Source organism: Delphinapterus leucas, chromosome 3 (genome assembly GCF_059928025.1).
Source record: "Delphinapterus leucas isolate spDelLeu-1000000601 "Yukka" chromosome 3, BTC_Dleu_Yukka2, whole genome shotgun sequence".
NCBI lineage: Eukaryota > Metazoa > Chordata > Mammalia > Artiodactyla > Monodontidae > Delphinapterus > Delphinapterus leucas.
This window is the reverse complement of record NC_143131.1, coordinates 159018373-159031632: the sequence shown is the minus strand read 5'-3', so window position 1 is coordinate 159031632 and position 13260 is coordinate 159018373. Positions and strand designations below refer to the sequence as shown.

Here is a 13260-nt window from a genome sequence, read left to right as displayed (position 1 = left end):
AAATGTGAAAAACAGTGAAACATTTTAGAAAGTGGGAATATGTGTGATTTAAAACTTTACTACTGAATTATGTTTTTAGTTATGTGTTGTACACTGTGTATTATACTTGACAGTGCAGAAAGTACATTTATTTTCATTATAGGTGTTGTGGAATATTTGAGCACTGGTGGAGTAGAAACAAATCATAAAGACTTTAAGGAACTGAGATATAATGAAAGTCTTACAAACTTCAGCTGTAATGGGAAAAATGGGACAACCAATGGAAGGATCACTCATGGTTTCAAGTTAAAGAGTGCCTATGAGAGTGGCCTGATGCCTTACACAAATTACACGTTTGATTTTAAGGTGAGTTTTGAGATAATAAACTTTTAAAGCCTGCATTTCTTTAAAGTGTCATAACTTTATGATGGCTTTAAATGTTAATGCTCAGAATGGAATTAAGCCATCTCGAACTAGTTGACAGCAGCATTCTTTTATTACTGGCCTCTCCCATTGCGGAGCACAGGCTCCGGATGCGCAGGCTCAGCGGCCATGGCTCACGGGCCTAGCCGCTCCGCGGCAGGTGGGATCTTACCGGACCGGGGCACGAACCCGTGTCCCCTACATCAGCAGGCGGACTCTCAACCACTGCGCCACCAGGGAAGCCCTCTTTTATTACTTTTAATGTAGAATTCCATGTGATTAGAGTCCCATCCGTACTTTATAGATACCTATTAGAATCATTTCCAAGGTAAGAAATCAGATGAAATAATGATAGTAAATCCTGAGTTAACTGTCACCTTTTTGGGGCAATTTTTTTTTTTTATAGGCTCATTACTAACAGCTGGATATGCAGGGCCATCATATTTAATTTGCTGTCAATTGAGATGAGGTGTTCCATCTCTATTTCAGTTTAACTGAAACTGTACTACTTGAGAACCAAAATGTCTTTTATTATTAGCCATTTTAAAATTTCTAATATATATATTATTTATATGCCTGTTACACAATTAATGGATTACAATATGGAGCCTTTTCCTTAGTAATTCTCATTTTTATTATCTGTGGTTGTTTAGGACTTGTGTTCAACTGTCCTTTTTAGCCACCTTTTGCATTTACGCTCTTTAAAATCCTAATTTTCCATTTCTAACCTGCTGAGAAAATAATCATTCAGGTTAGATTGTCTATTAGAACAGTGTAAATACTTGTGTTAACTGGTTCTTAATTTTAGAGGGGAGGTTGTTTAGACTCCTTTGAGAAACTGTTGAAAACTGACAATTTTTTTTTATTTGGCTTTGGAGGATCCACAATACTATAGATAATGATTTAACCCTGGGAACAGATGAGTGTGTAGAGTTGAAGAGAGACTGGAGTAGACTGGGGAAAACTAACATGTAAATGACAGTAACCAGAGAGGTGGAAAACCAGGACAGTATAGGAACTTAAATGCAAGGAAAGAAAGCCTTTCTAGGGAAAGAGGTGTGTGTGTTAAGCTTCAGAAAGATATTGATAAGAGTTGTTTCACTTGAGAGCTAGTCAGAGAAACTAGAATATGATGAGTTGGAGAATAACTGAGCAATGAGGTAGGAAAAACCAACTTTTAGATTCTTATTTCAAGCAGGTTGATTGAAGAAGAGGTGAGGGTGATAACTAAAAGGTGGGAGAGATTAGGGATTTTTTTTTTTCCTCTTGTTCCTGTTCCTGATAGAAAGTTAGGAAGAAGACTCTGGAACATGCTTAAATGTTCTTGGCCAGGAGCATGTAAAGGAGAGTCTGAAGTTATAGGGAGGAAAGGAGCAAACCAAGAGTAACCTAGCTGTGTGCCAGATGCTGTGCCTGGGTACTATTGAGGTTGTTGAGAGCAGAGACAGCCTGGCCCTCATGGAATCATGATCTGGTGGGAGAGATAGGTCTCAACCACACAAATGAGTATATAGGTACACCTTGGGGAGTGCGTTAGCAAGGGAAAAGAATCAGAGGTGGTAGGAGCTATTAAGTGGGTGAGGGCAGGATTCAGGAAGGCCTTGGGAAAGTGATTAAACTTGGCACTTGAAGGTTGAGAAGGAGTTAGCCAGTTGACAAGTAGAAGAAAGTGTTCCAGACATGTGTGGAGGCCCTGGGGCAGGAAAGAGCTTGGCGCCTACAAGGAATGTACCCCACTTCACACCGCACCTCCCTACTCCCCAAAAAGGGCTAGTATGGCAGTGGAGTAGCGAGCAAGGAAAAGTGTCACAAATTAAGTTAGGAAAGAGAAGCAGAGGCCCTATCATGAAGGATTCTTTAGGTCTTGTTAAAGATTTTGAAAAGATCCAAATAGGAGGAAGAATGATTATCATCCCTAAACTTTCTTCATTCTCACATTTGGGGATGACATTTGGTTTATGTAGTATTACCTTTTCCTACAGGCTAATAAGTTTCTTTGTTTGACTCTAAGGATATGTCTTGAAAGTTCTCAGTATTCAAGTGTTATCTTATGTGGGGCCTTGTCTTTTTTTTCTTTTTGCCTTCTGTTTTTCAGGGTATAATTGACTACATCTTCTATTCTAAACCTCAGCTGAACACTTTAGGCATCCTGGGACCTCTGGACCACCATTGGCTAGTTGAGAACAATATCAGCGGCTGCCCACACCCACTCATCCCCTCTGACCACTTCTCACTTTTTGCACAACTGGAGCTCTTACTGCCTTTCCTGCCCCAAGTTAACGGCATTCACCTTCCTGGCAGGAGGTAGTCAAGTACCTTCAGAGGATGACCTCAGTTTCACTCGTAAACTTGTAAAAAATCTGAATATAGGGGAGTGAGGTATGGCCACTAGGGATTTTTTTTCCTTAATGATGATTTGAGTTTTCAATCTGATTATTTGATAAGGATATAGTATGAAAGCCAGGTGCTAGCAAACAGACAAATTCTGAGCCCGATATGCTTTATATACTGTTAGACAGGGACTGGTGTGTTTGCACCTATCTTTAATTTGTTACAAGTAATTTTCCTGTTTCTCCTATCCAATATAATATTTTCATGCCTTGAAATAGGAAAATGTTTGAACAGCATATTCTCTTTGCACAGAAATCTGTAGCACTACTTTTTTGAGGCCAGTAATAACATCCAGAGATCATTCTTCCATACTTTACTCCCTCCTTTTTCAGACTTGTTTGTAAAATATAGAATTTAAATTTAGCCTTTATGATTGTATATGATCCACAGAAGACCTGATTTATGAAATTTTGTACTAAAAAAATCAGATTTGGAAATGATTGTATTGTAATCTAAGGCTAAGTTTTTTTTACCTGTTTCATGTGTTATAAAGGCCAGCTTGTAAAAGAAGTTGCAACAGACTTTCTCTGCTGATGATTTGCACTGTTAGGGTTTTGTTAGCCCTTTTGTACTACTTTGTTTTTAAATTGAGAACATTGCTCTTTAAATCTAAATCTGTTTAAAGTTTAGGACATTTTCTTGGACCAGAGGCAACTTACCCATGAATTCCTGGGTTTTTACAAAAAACTATCTACCAGGACAGATAAGCTGAGCAGTGAATGATCTGTAGGCATTATGGACTGAATGTAATGGTTGATATATGTACATTCTGATATTTTTAAATCCTCAGCTTTTTTAAGTTACAAAATTACAGCTGCTTAGGGACAGCTTAACTCCTTTTTGAGACACTTCCTGTCCTATCTCCACTGTGCCTGCCTGAATTTGTTCTCACCAAGCACTGCCTGTGCATGCAGAGAAAATCTGTGCATCCTCTTTTATATTTTTAAATACTGTTTAACATTTGTCAGAGTTTTATGAAAATGCTTTTGTATGGGCTGTGGCTTTTTTTCCATTGTGAAGCATTGAATATCACATTTTGGAACATGTTCATAGGGTGGGTCCCTGGGTCTTTACTCACCAGACCCAAGCACTGCTTCTTGGTGTCATTGCACAGTGCTGTTCGTCACCCAGAGTACTACTATCATGTGAATTCTTTTTGTTTTCTATGTATTCCTTAGTTTCCATGTTTTTTAGAAATCATTCCTTTAAAAAAAAAGTAATTTTCCGTTTATGAAGCAGTATAAAATAAATGAGATGTATTTTCAAAACAGGTCCCTAAGACAATACTTCAGATCATTTTAAAAGTGACTAAGTCATTTTAATATGTCAACCAAGATAAAAGTTATATTATACCTTGTATTTTGCCCATAGTGCTGTTAGTAGAGATTAAAGCCAGCTTTAACTTTGCAAAGTTAACTCCTATATGTTCTGTTCTCATTCATTCATTCTCTCAAAAAAATCAAATGAATTCACAGGGAACTTGGTCTAATGGCTTTTGTTTCAACTGCAGGCAGGGGAGCAAAAGGACACCATGTATGTGAGCATTAAGAAAAGAAATTGTTGAATGTTAGTAACAGTTTTTATACAGAGAGTGAGTCATTTTGGATAATGACTTAAAATTTTATGAAAAATGTTTAGCACTTAAATGTGCTTATTCTGTTTTTAAGAGAAAATAAAATCTCATACTGTTTAAGTAAATGATTCTTTTTTTTTTTTTTGCTTTTTCTTTAGAAAAAAAGAAAAATTTCTCCAAAAGGTTTTGATCTTGAATCTTTGTCTGGGACCTGGTTTTTCCTTTGAAGGTTTTTTTTTTTTTTTTTTTTAAACATTTTGTTGTGATGGTTTTTTATTTTTTGCTTTTTGTTTTAAGTTGTGCTGGCACCGAACACATCCAGTTTATAGTCAGTACATTGGAAAGCTGGTATTACTGATATAGAACCAATGCATAACTTTTATGGGGTTTCTTTTTGGGTTTTTTGTTTTGTTTGTAAAGTGTGAATAAAAGGTGTGTTTACTCATTTATCCTAAACACTGTGTTGGTAATGTGCATCATGACAATTTCCAGCAAGGGCAAGCTGGAGCTGGTTGGACTGATGAGATGAAGGAAACTGCTTTTCTTATGATCTGCATTATATAATAGCAGGTCCAGAGAGCTTTATGGAAGGGGAAGGGGAGAAGCACTTACTCTGTTTATGGAGGATATATTCTTTTCATAGATGCTGGAACTAGAGTGCACTTGTTAGATGCTAAAGGTTTGAGCTTTACACAAAATGTTTTCATCTGTGTTTGTTATTGTCTACAAAATATTTGAATTTGGGGGCAGCATAGTAAGATATAATGGCCTGTTACGTCTTGAAAATATTTGTTCTTGCCTCTTCTAGGCAGACTGCATTCTGTGGCAGACTACCTTCTGTGGGTCAGTTTGAACAGCTTCTCCACCTTATTAGATAGTGATAAATTGAACCAAGAGTGTAGATTTACAACTGTAACCTTTAAAAGAGAGAAAAATATTTTAAGTCTATAGGGAATAAATGGTCACACCAAAATAGACTGATAAGCAAGATTTTGTGTTTTAAGTATCTTCTGTGTCCTGAATAATTTCCAATAATCCGTACTCCCTAAAATGCAATAAAAACTAGTATGTTTTCACAGTATAGGTTTTCTTCAAAAATTTGTAACAAATATATTTAATGTGGTGTTGCCATAATGTAATTTCAGTATTCTTACTGGATAAATCCATTTTATGAATGTTTTACAGAAAATTCGGGGTATATTTTCTATTTTTAATGATCAGAAATTTGGAGGCGCTCAGTTTCTTGTAAATCTCTTGAAGTACAGTTTACTGTATTAGTGATAATTATTTATGCTTTAAGAATTTAAACAATGTTCATCAAAATTAATTTATGGCATAATTTAAACTAAAGTTGTAGAAATAAATTGTTGATTGCAACTTTAATAGTCCTAGAAGATAGGCAGGGAACATCTCCAAGAAATGTGCTTTTATTTTTACTTGATTTGGTGACAGCCAGGAAAACTTATTTTGAGTTAGCACTTTGAAACCTAAGGACATTATTAAATTGGGTGGAATGCACTTCTAAATGTTGAAATTAAAACTTCAAAGCTCTTAAAAGATTTCCGGTTTTCAATAATAAATTCCAATTTTAGTATTCCATTTTTTACTATTTAAACTTATGGAATTAGTTTCCATAGTGACTTTTAAGGTTTTGGGGTCATGCTATATAAGTATAAAAGCCAACCTAAGCAAAGCAGTTATAGCAATTTGCTCTTTTAATGAACCAATAAGCATACCCGGTACAAATGCTGCAGATAATTCAAAGAAAACCTTTAGCAAGTGTTTCTCCCCTACTTGTAAACAGTATTTTGAGATGTTCACTTTGCTCTTCGTTTTGGTTACGTAAATTTTAGTAACCAGTATGTTGAAGTAGTGTTTAAAATAGAATATCTAGCCTTTATTTACAATACATTAAATTGTGTAATGCACTGGACTAAGTTTTGTTTACCATTCATGTAACAAAACCCAGCACATTATCTGCACTAAGCTCAAAGAATGTCCCATTTGCCTAGGCAGCTCTTTGATAAGGGTAATGGGAAACTGAATATGACCTATGGACTGGTGGTAACAAGGGCTTTTACTCTTCTTTTCAGTGGAACCTTCTTGGTCAAATTGTAACTAGCTAGTATTATATTTATATACAGGGTCTCTTTTCTTTACCGATGTATTTTCCTACTCATAGTCAACCAATAAATTCAATTACCTGTTTCAAATATTTTTAAAGTGTAATTTGTATAGCTGTAGTATTGAGGTTTGAGAAAATAATGTGTTAATCAGCAGACCACCTATTTAAAATTGAGTCATCTGGGACAGGGTTATAACTCACCCTTTGAAAGGGAAGAGTGAACGGGGACAGTGCCATGATACAGGGAGATGGTGTAAAATTAAGGATCTCCTTATTGGCTGTGGTATTCTGTATAACACTCATATCTTTGCCAAAGTTCAATTTTATATTTAGGCAACTGATGATCCTTTTGTATTTAGGATTTTTGTTGTTGTTACCATATACCTCATAGTATAAGAAATGGGCTCATGTGTCTTTCATCCTTTGGAAGGAGGTTGACATATTTTGAATAAATGCTTTTAATACAGTAGCAAACATTGTATTGGTGGGGTTATATTAATTCATTAAATGTTTTAATTGTTACATGTATAGTTTGTTGTATATATAAACTTTAAAATTGTCTGACTTCCCAACTCTTCAGAGCATTGAGTCTATTTTTAGAAACTACTTCTTTAACAAATAAATGTAAATTTTTATATAGATGCTGGGAAAAAAATCCTTTAAAATCACAGCACAATTAGATAAAATGAATGTTTGCTGAGATGTCCAGTTTTTAAAGTAGGCATTTTCTACCTAATCCTTAATATATAATTTTATCTCTCTAACAGAAGTCTTGTTCTTCCTTATGATTGCCAAAAAAATGTTGTAGAAGTTAATGAAATATGCCCATATTTATAAATTCTAGTTCTGTAGAGGAACAAGTATCTAAGGAAACATGAACTGAAATATATATGCAATAAAGTTTTCAGGTTTTAGGTAAAAATGTTATATATATTGAGAATTCCCTTCTTTGAGTGTTATTTATGTATTCAAATTTAAATTGAGTTTAAAATAAGCTTTCATAAATACTTTAAAGGCAATTTTAATATACAGGTTATATATTATAAGAATCCTTAGAAGATAGTTTTTACTAGAATTTTACAAGAATTTTAGGCTATTTCTGTAAGTTAATAATTTGCTCCAAATAATGAAAAATGTTCTAAATAGATTGTTCCTCAAATGAGTCTAACCAGCTAGTCTATAGCTAGGAATTGAGAAGACTGCTGGATTACCAGGTGACTTGAAGACCAGTTTCTGCAGTTACTTTAGCAACATTGACAGTTTAAATCAAATGAGTAGGGAGATGTCCATTTTCTCATTTTCTTTGAACTGCACACTTCAGTTCACTCTAATCTACTCAAAAGCTATTAAATTATTTTGGGCCCGTTGTAAGAAACTTTGTTCACTACACCAATGTGACTGGAGGTGGTGGTCTCAAGAGCTCCTACTGCCATATACTTTTCAGGCTTACTAGCAAAGTGAATTTAAGCTGTGGGGTCCCAGAGAGCCAACTCAGCATGACTGCTTCATTAATTTATTAATGGCTTTTCTTTTTTTCTTTTTTTGTGGTACGCGGGCCTCTCACCGCTGTGGCCTCCCCCGCCGCGGAGCACAGGCTCTGGACACGCAGGCCCAGTGGCCACAGCCCACAGGCCCAGCCGCTCCACGGCATGCGGGATCTCCCCGGACCGGGGCACGAACCCGCGTCCCCCGCATCGGCAGGCGGACCCCCAACCACTGCGCCACCAGGGAAGCCCTTATTAATGGCTTTTGACTGCCAACCCTATAGCCCTGGTGATTTCAGTATCTCCCCTTCATGGCAGTCCTGCTAGTGCTATTTTTTCCCAAGCTTTGTGTAATTTTTGAAAGCCTGATCCATGAAAGACATTGAAAAGGGACGCTGGTGTGATCAAATTCAAGGAGAAGAAAGCTGCAAAATGCAGGACTTGCTTTCCTTTTAATATTCATACTGATGCAGGTGGCTGCTTCTCAGGGCAATGATGTAGGTGTGAGGGGTATATGCTCACATTCTGAGCTTTATATAGGGAGTTACCATCTCCCCTCCCCATTAACATGATGCTTGCTAGTGGTGACTTTGAACAGACCTGATGAGTGGGAGGACTATATGTAATTAGTCCATTGTGATGAATCAGAGTTGTCCTTAATCTACTTTTCCTAGTCACCATACTGATCAATACTTATTTAGAATTTTTTCTTGTCAGACACTATGTTTAGATTGGAAATAGAGATTTATCAGACGTTCTCTGACTTCAGGTTGTTCATTGGTCATTATAATCTAGTGTTATAATGTGCTGAAGATACACCAGGTATGGAGGGAGCAAATCTCTGCCTACATGGGTCTATAAAGCCTTCCAGGTGACTGTAGAACTGGTTTTGAAGGACTAAGAACTTGATGTGTATAGCTATGAATGGAATGGATTTTGAACATGATGAGGGTCTTTGCGTGGGAAGTGCACTAGTGGAGTGTCTGGAACACAGTGGGCACCTTTGAACTTTGAACCATGTACTAAAGTATGAACTTCATCCTGTAGGTGGTGGTAAAGAACCACACAGGGTTTTAAATGGGAGTAGCATTACCCAATTTGTGTTTAGAAAGGTCATTCTAGCAGTGTTGTGGAGGGTGGATTAAGACAATGAGTAGTTAGCTGGTTTCTGATGTTGTCCAGTTCACAGATGATAAGCTGAGGACAGCTTGCAGAGCAGTAAGAGTAGAAAGGAAGGGAAACTTGACACATTCAGGAAATAGAATCAATAAAAACCTTGATTCCTGCCTCATTCATGGGAGAAAAGACAGGTAAGTGAGTTTTGTTCATTCATTCATTATTTCTATTAGGCAAATCCTGACTCAACATCTCTTATGTCTTTATCACCAAGGCCCTTGTTTTTCCTTTACTGACTTCACAAAAACATTTAGTCAAATTTGTTTCTCAAACTGCATTTTACTTCCCATTTCCCATTATAATTCATTCAGATTTAATCTGCAAGAGAGATCCAATGTGCCCCTACTAGACAGTTAAGTAATTCTGGAAAATAATAAAAGATAGCACTTGATGCTAATTTGATTATTTCATCCTGTTTCCTTTAGGCTTTTTTGTATAGTTGAAAATGCCTATGTGTAAAAAGACTGCCTGTCAGAGATCACTAGGTAAGATTATTCATTAGAAGATGCTTCAATAGAGAAGTACATAAATGGAAGGAATCCAGCAATTCTAAACCCACTTAAGTTTCCCCTCATGCAATGAATTAGACTGTGTTGTTCAATATGGTACCCTCTAACCACATGGCTTTTGAGCACTTGAAATATGGCTAGTGTGAATGGAACTGTAAAATGGTTTTTGTTAAACTATTTTGATAGGACCATATTTCCCTTTATCTGTTGCATTGTGTAAGATAAGGAACCAGTGTATCGCTTGTTTGTATTAGTCATAAACACATCACCAGTTGATGTCAAAGAACTGGTTCCATTCTAACAATGATTTACTAACCAAAGTAATGTGTTCATTTGAATATTTTATTCAAACAGCATGAGTTACTGTGCCTATGTAAGTTACAATTAGTAATTAAATTGAGATACCTATATTCATTTTAATATAATTGAATTATGTTTTCTAGTTCAAAAAATAAGTATGAACAAATTATTAAATTTGAAATCAGTTCTACTGATACAGAACTGAGCTAGTACCACAACTGGAAAAGACTGGAAGATAATATCATGAATTCTATGATGAATGATTATTGCAATATGCTGTACCAGAGCAGAAGAAAAACTTCATGTAAAATAAAATAATAAAGTGAACAATATTAAGATACATTTTCTTCAAATGCATATTGAATTTAATGTTTCAACAGTCAAAAAAGAATAGATGAAATTAATCACCTGAAATCAGAATTAAAAGTCCAACAGAAAGCTTTTAAACAGTTTATAACAGGATAAGAGCTTATATACTTGGCCAGCTATAAAAGAGCTTGTATTTGTGTACAGAAAAAGATTTTTCTGTTGGATTTATGATTTCTGTTATGGAAATTTTGTTAGAAAATTATGAGGAAAAGACAGTGTTTTACAAAATGAAATATCTTCAGTTAAGCCAGTAATTACCTATAGGATATAAGACCTTTCTAATAGTACTAAAGATTAGTTGATTCAGAATTGAAAAACTGAAACTATGTTATCTTTAGATGAGCTGTGATGTAAAAGACACTGCCCAGTTAATACTTTGTATGCTTTGTATTAAAGGAGTTCCAATTTTACAAAAAAATATGAATTCTCAGCCTAAAAAAAAAATCACTTGTGGCATGTTTTTGCATCTTTGACATCTGCAGAAGAATTTTGCTAGATACAAAGAAAAAAGTTACTATCACTACAGAAAGTGCTTCTGCTATGTTAGGTCAAAAATCTGGATCTCTTGGAATTTTTTAATGAGCCTGGATTTCTCTTACTGTTTTGTTTCACCTAGTGATGCTTATTGCAAATAAGTTTTCTGAAACAGACTCTTTGAAAAAGTGTCACTATTGTTAAAGTTGATCAGTATATAGGTTCAAATCCAGGAACCATAACCAGTTTGTGATAAAAGACAATTTAACAATCTTGTCTTCCTTACTAATGCTCATTGGTTGAATTAAGAATTTTTAACAATGATTTACATTTCTGTTCATTCCAGTTTCAGATTTTCTTGCAACAAAAGGAATGCCAGGTATTCAGTAATCAAGAGCAAAACACGTCAGTGTAATACACACTTTCTTGCTGATATCACACTGTATATGAGTAAACCAAAATTAAAACTCCAAGGAAAGGAAAAGCTTGTCACCTTCACAGATAGGTACAAAAGTTTATGTTGAAATTGAAGCATCATGATACGGATCTAGAAATGCTGATTTTGCATAGTTTCTGATATTATAAATTTTCATTGTAATTAGCATTTTGTAAATTTGCTGCAAAAGCTATCAGGAAAATTTGAAAAACACTTAGTTGTTATTGAATAAGCTTAGAGTTGCTTTTGAAATTATGCAAATACCCCTCCCTTTGAATTTGATTTAATCTAGAGTCGACACAAGAATTAGTACTTAACTTGAGCAGAAAAGTTCTTAACTTGGAGAGAAATTGATAACCTTTTGCTAAAATGTTAAATAGGTTCATATAAAAACACTTTGTTGATATGTATCCAAAAAAATGTTTTAATGATTTTTTAAGTAGTTGATTCAGTTATGGGAAAAGAATATTTGGAGCAATTTGGATATTTGAGTCTACTTTTTCAACTGTGAACTCAATTTTGAAACTGCAAAAATTATGAAAGAAAATGTTACACTAGAAAATAGTCAATGCAAAAAAGTGTATATAAGGAATAAAGGAACAGAAAAGACATGAGACACAAACAAGTTAAATGGTAGGCATAAGTCTAATAATAACATTAAATGTGAATGGATTAATCCAGTCAAAAAATAAGGGATCAGACTGGATAAAAATAAACATGATCCAACTATGTGCTGTGTACAGGAGACACTAGATTTAAAGATACAAATAGTGAAAGTAAAAGGATGGAAAAGGATGCAAATAAACTATCAGAAAGTTGGAGTGGCTATACTAATAGATAAAATAGGCTTGAAAACAAAATATGTTAGAAATAAAAGGGCACAGTGTATAATGATGAGCAACACCAATGATAAGCAACCCCAAGCTACATGAAACAAAAACTGACTGGAAGGGAATGATGACAATTCAACAATGACAGTTGGACATTAATACCCTGCTCTCAGTGGATAGAACAACTGGGCAGATCAACAAAATAAGAGACTTGAACAACACTATAAGGCAACTAGACCTAACATGTGTAGAGCACATAACACCAGAATACACATTCTTCTCAAGCGCACATGGGACGTTATTCAATATTCCATATGCTACATCATAAAACAAGCTTCAAAATTTAAAAGAACTAAAATCATACAGAGTCTATTCTCCAATCATAATGAAGTTAGATGTAAAGTTGAGAACTTTGGAAATATGTGGAAATTAAACAATACACCTAAAATCAATGGGTCTAAAAACTCAAAAGAGAAATTAGAAAATACTTTGAAATAAATGAAAAGACATACCAAACCTGGTGGGATGCAGCAAAAACTCCTTAAAGGGAAATTTATAGTTATAAATACATAGATTTATTAAAACCAAAACAAAAAACCTAACCTTCCAATTTAAGACACTGGAAAACAAAGAGCAAAGTAAACCCAAAGCAAGCAGAAGAAAGAAAATAATGAAATGGAGAAAAGGAACACAACTGAGAAAGGAGCAAGACAGAAGTTAGTTCCTTGGAAAGATCAACAAAATTGATCAAAGAACACTCAAATTACTAAAATCAGGAATTAAAGGGGGACATTACTACTTACTACTAACTTTACAGAAGAAGGGTTATTATGGAATACTATGCTAATGAATTAAATAACAGACAAATACCTAGAAAGACACATACTACCAAAACCAACTCAAGAAGAAATAGAAAAAATTGAGTAAACTTAAAACAAGTGAAGAGGTTGAATTAGTAATGAAAAAAAACTATGGAAAGAAAAGCCCAGGCCCAGATGGCTTCACTGGTGGAATTCTAAGAATATCAATTCTTCACAAACTTCCAAAAACCTGAAGAAGGAACACTTCTTAACTCATTCTATGAGGCCAATATTACCCTAATATCAAAACCAAACAAAGCTATCACAAGGAAAGAAAAACACACACTAATGTCACTTATGAATATAGATGCAAAATTCTTAAAAAACTAGC

The 13260-nt window shown here is 34.9% G+C and overlaps 1 protein-coding gene across 6 annotated transcripts in view; it reads left to right on the top strand.

The window, feature by feature from the left end:
• Positions 1-7055, top strand: part of CNOT6 (CCR4-NOT transcription complex subunit 6) — a 66819-nt gene extending 59764 nt beyond the window's left edge. For 5 of the 6 annotated variants that reach the window (XM_089909806.1, XM_089909809.1, XM_089909804.1 and 2 more), the window contains 2 exons: positions 143-345; positions 2498-7055. In XM_089909806.1, coding sequence (XP_089765932.1) covers positions 143-345; positions 2498-2710 — 416 coding nt within the window. In that variant the 3' untranslated portion in view covers positions 2711-7055. The remainder of the gene's footprint in view (positions 1-142; positions 346-2497) is intronic. The other variant, XM_089909805.1, reaches the window with a different exon arrangement.
• Positions 7056-13260: the final 6205 nt, after the last annotated feature.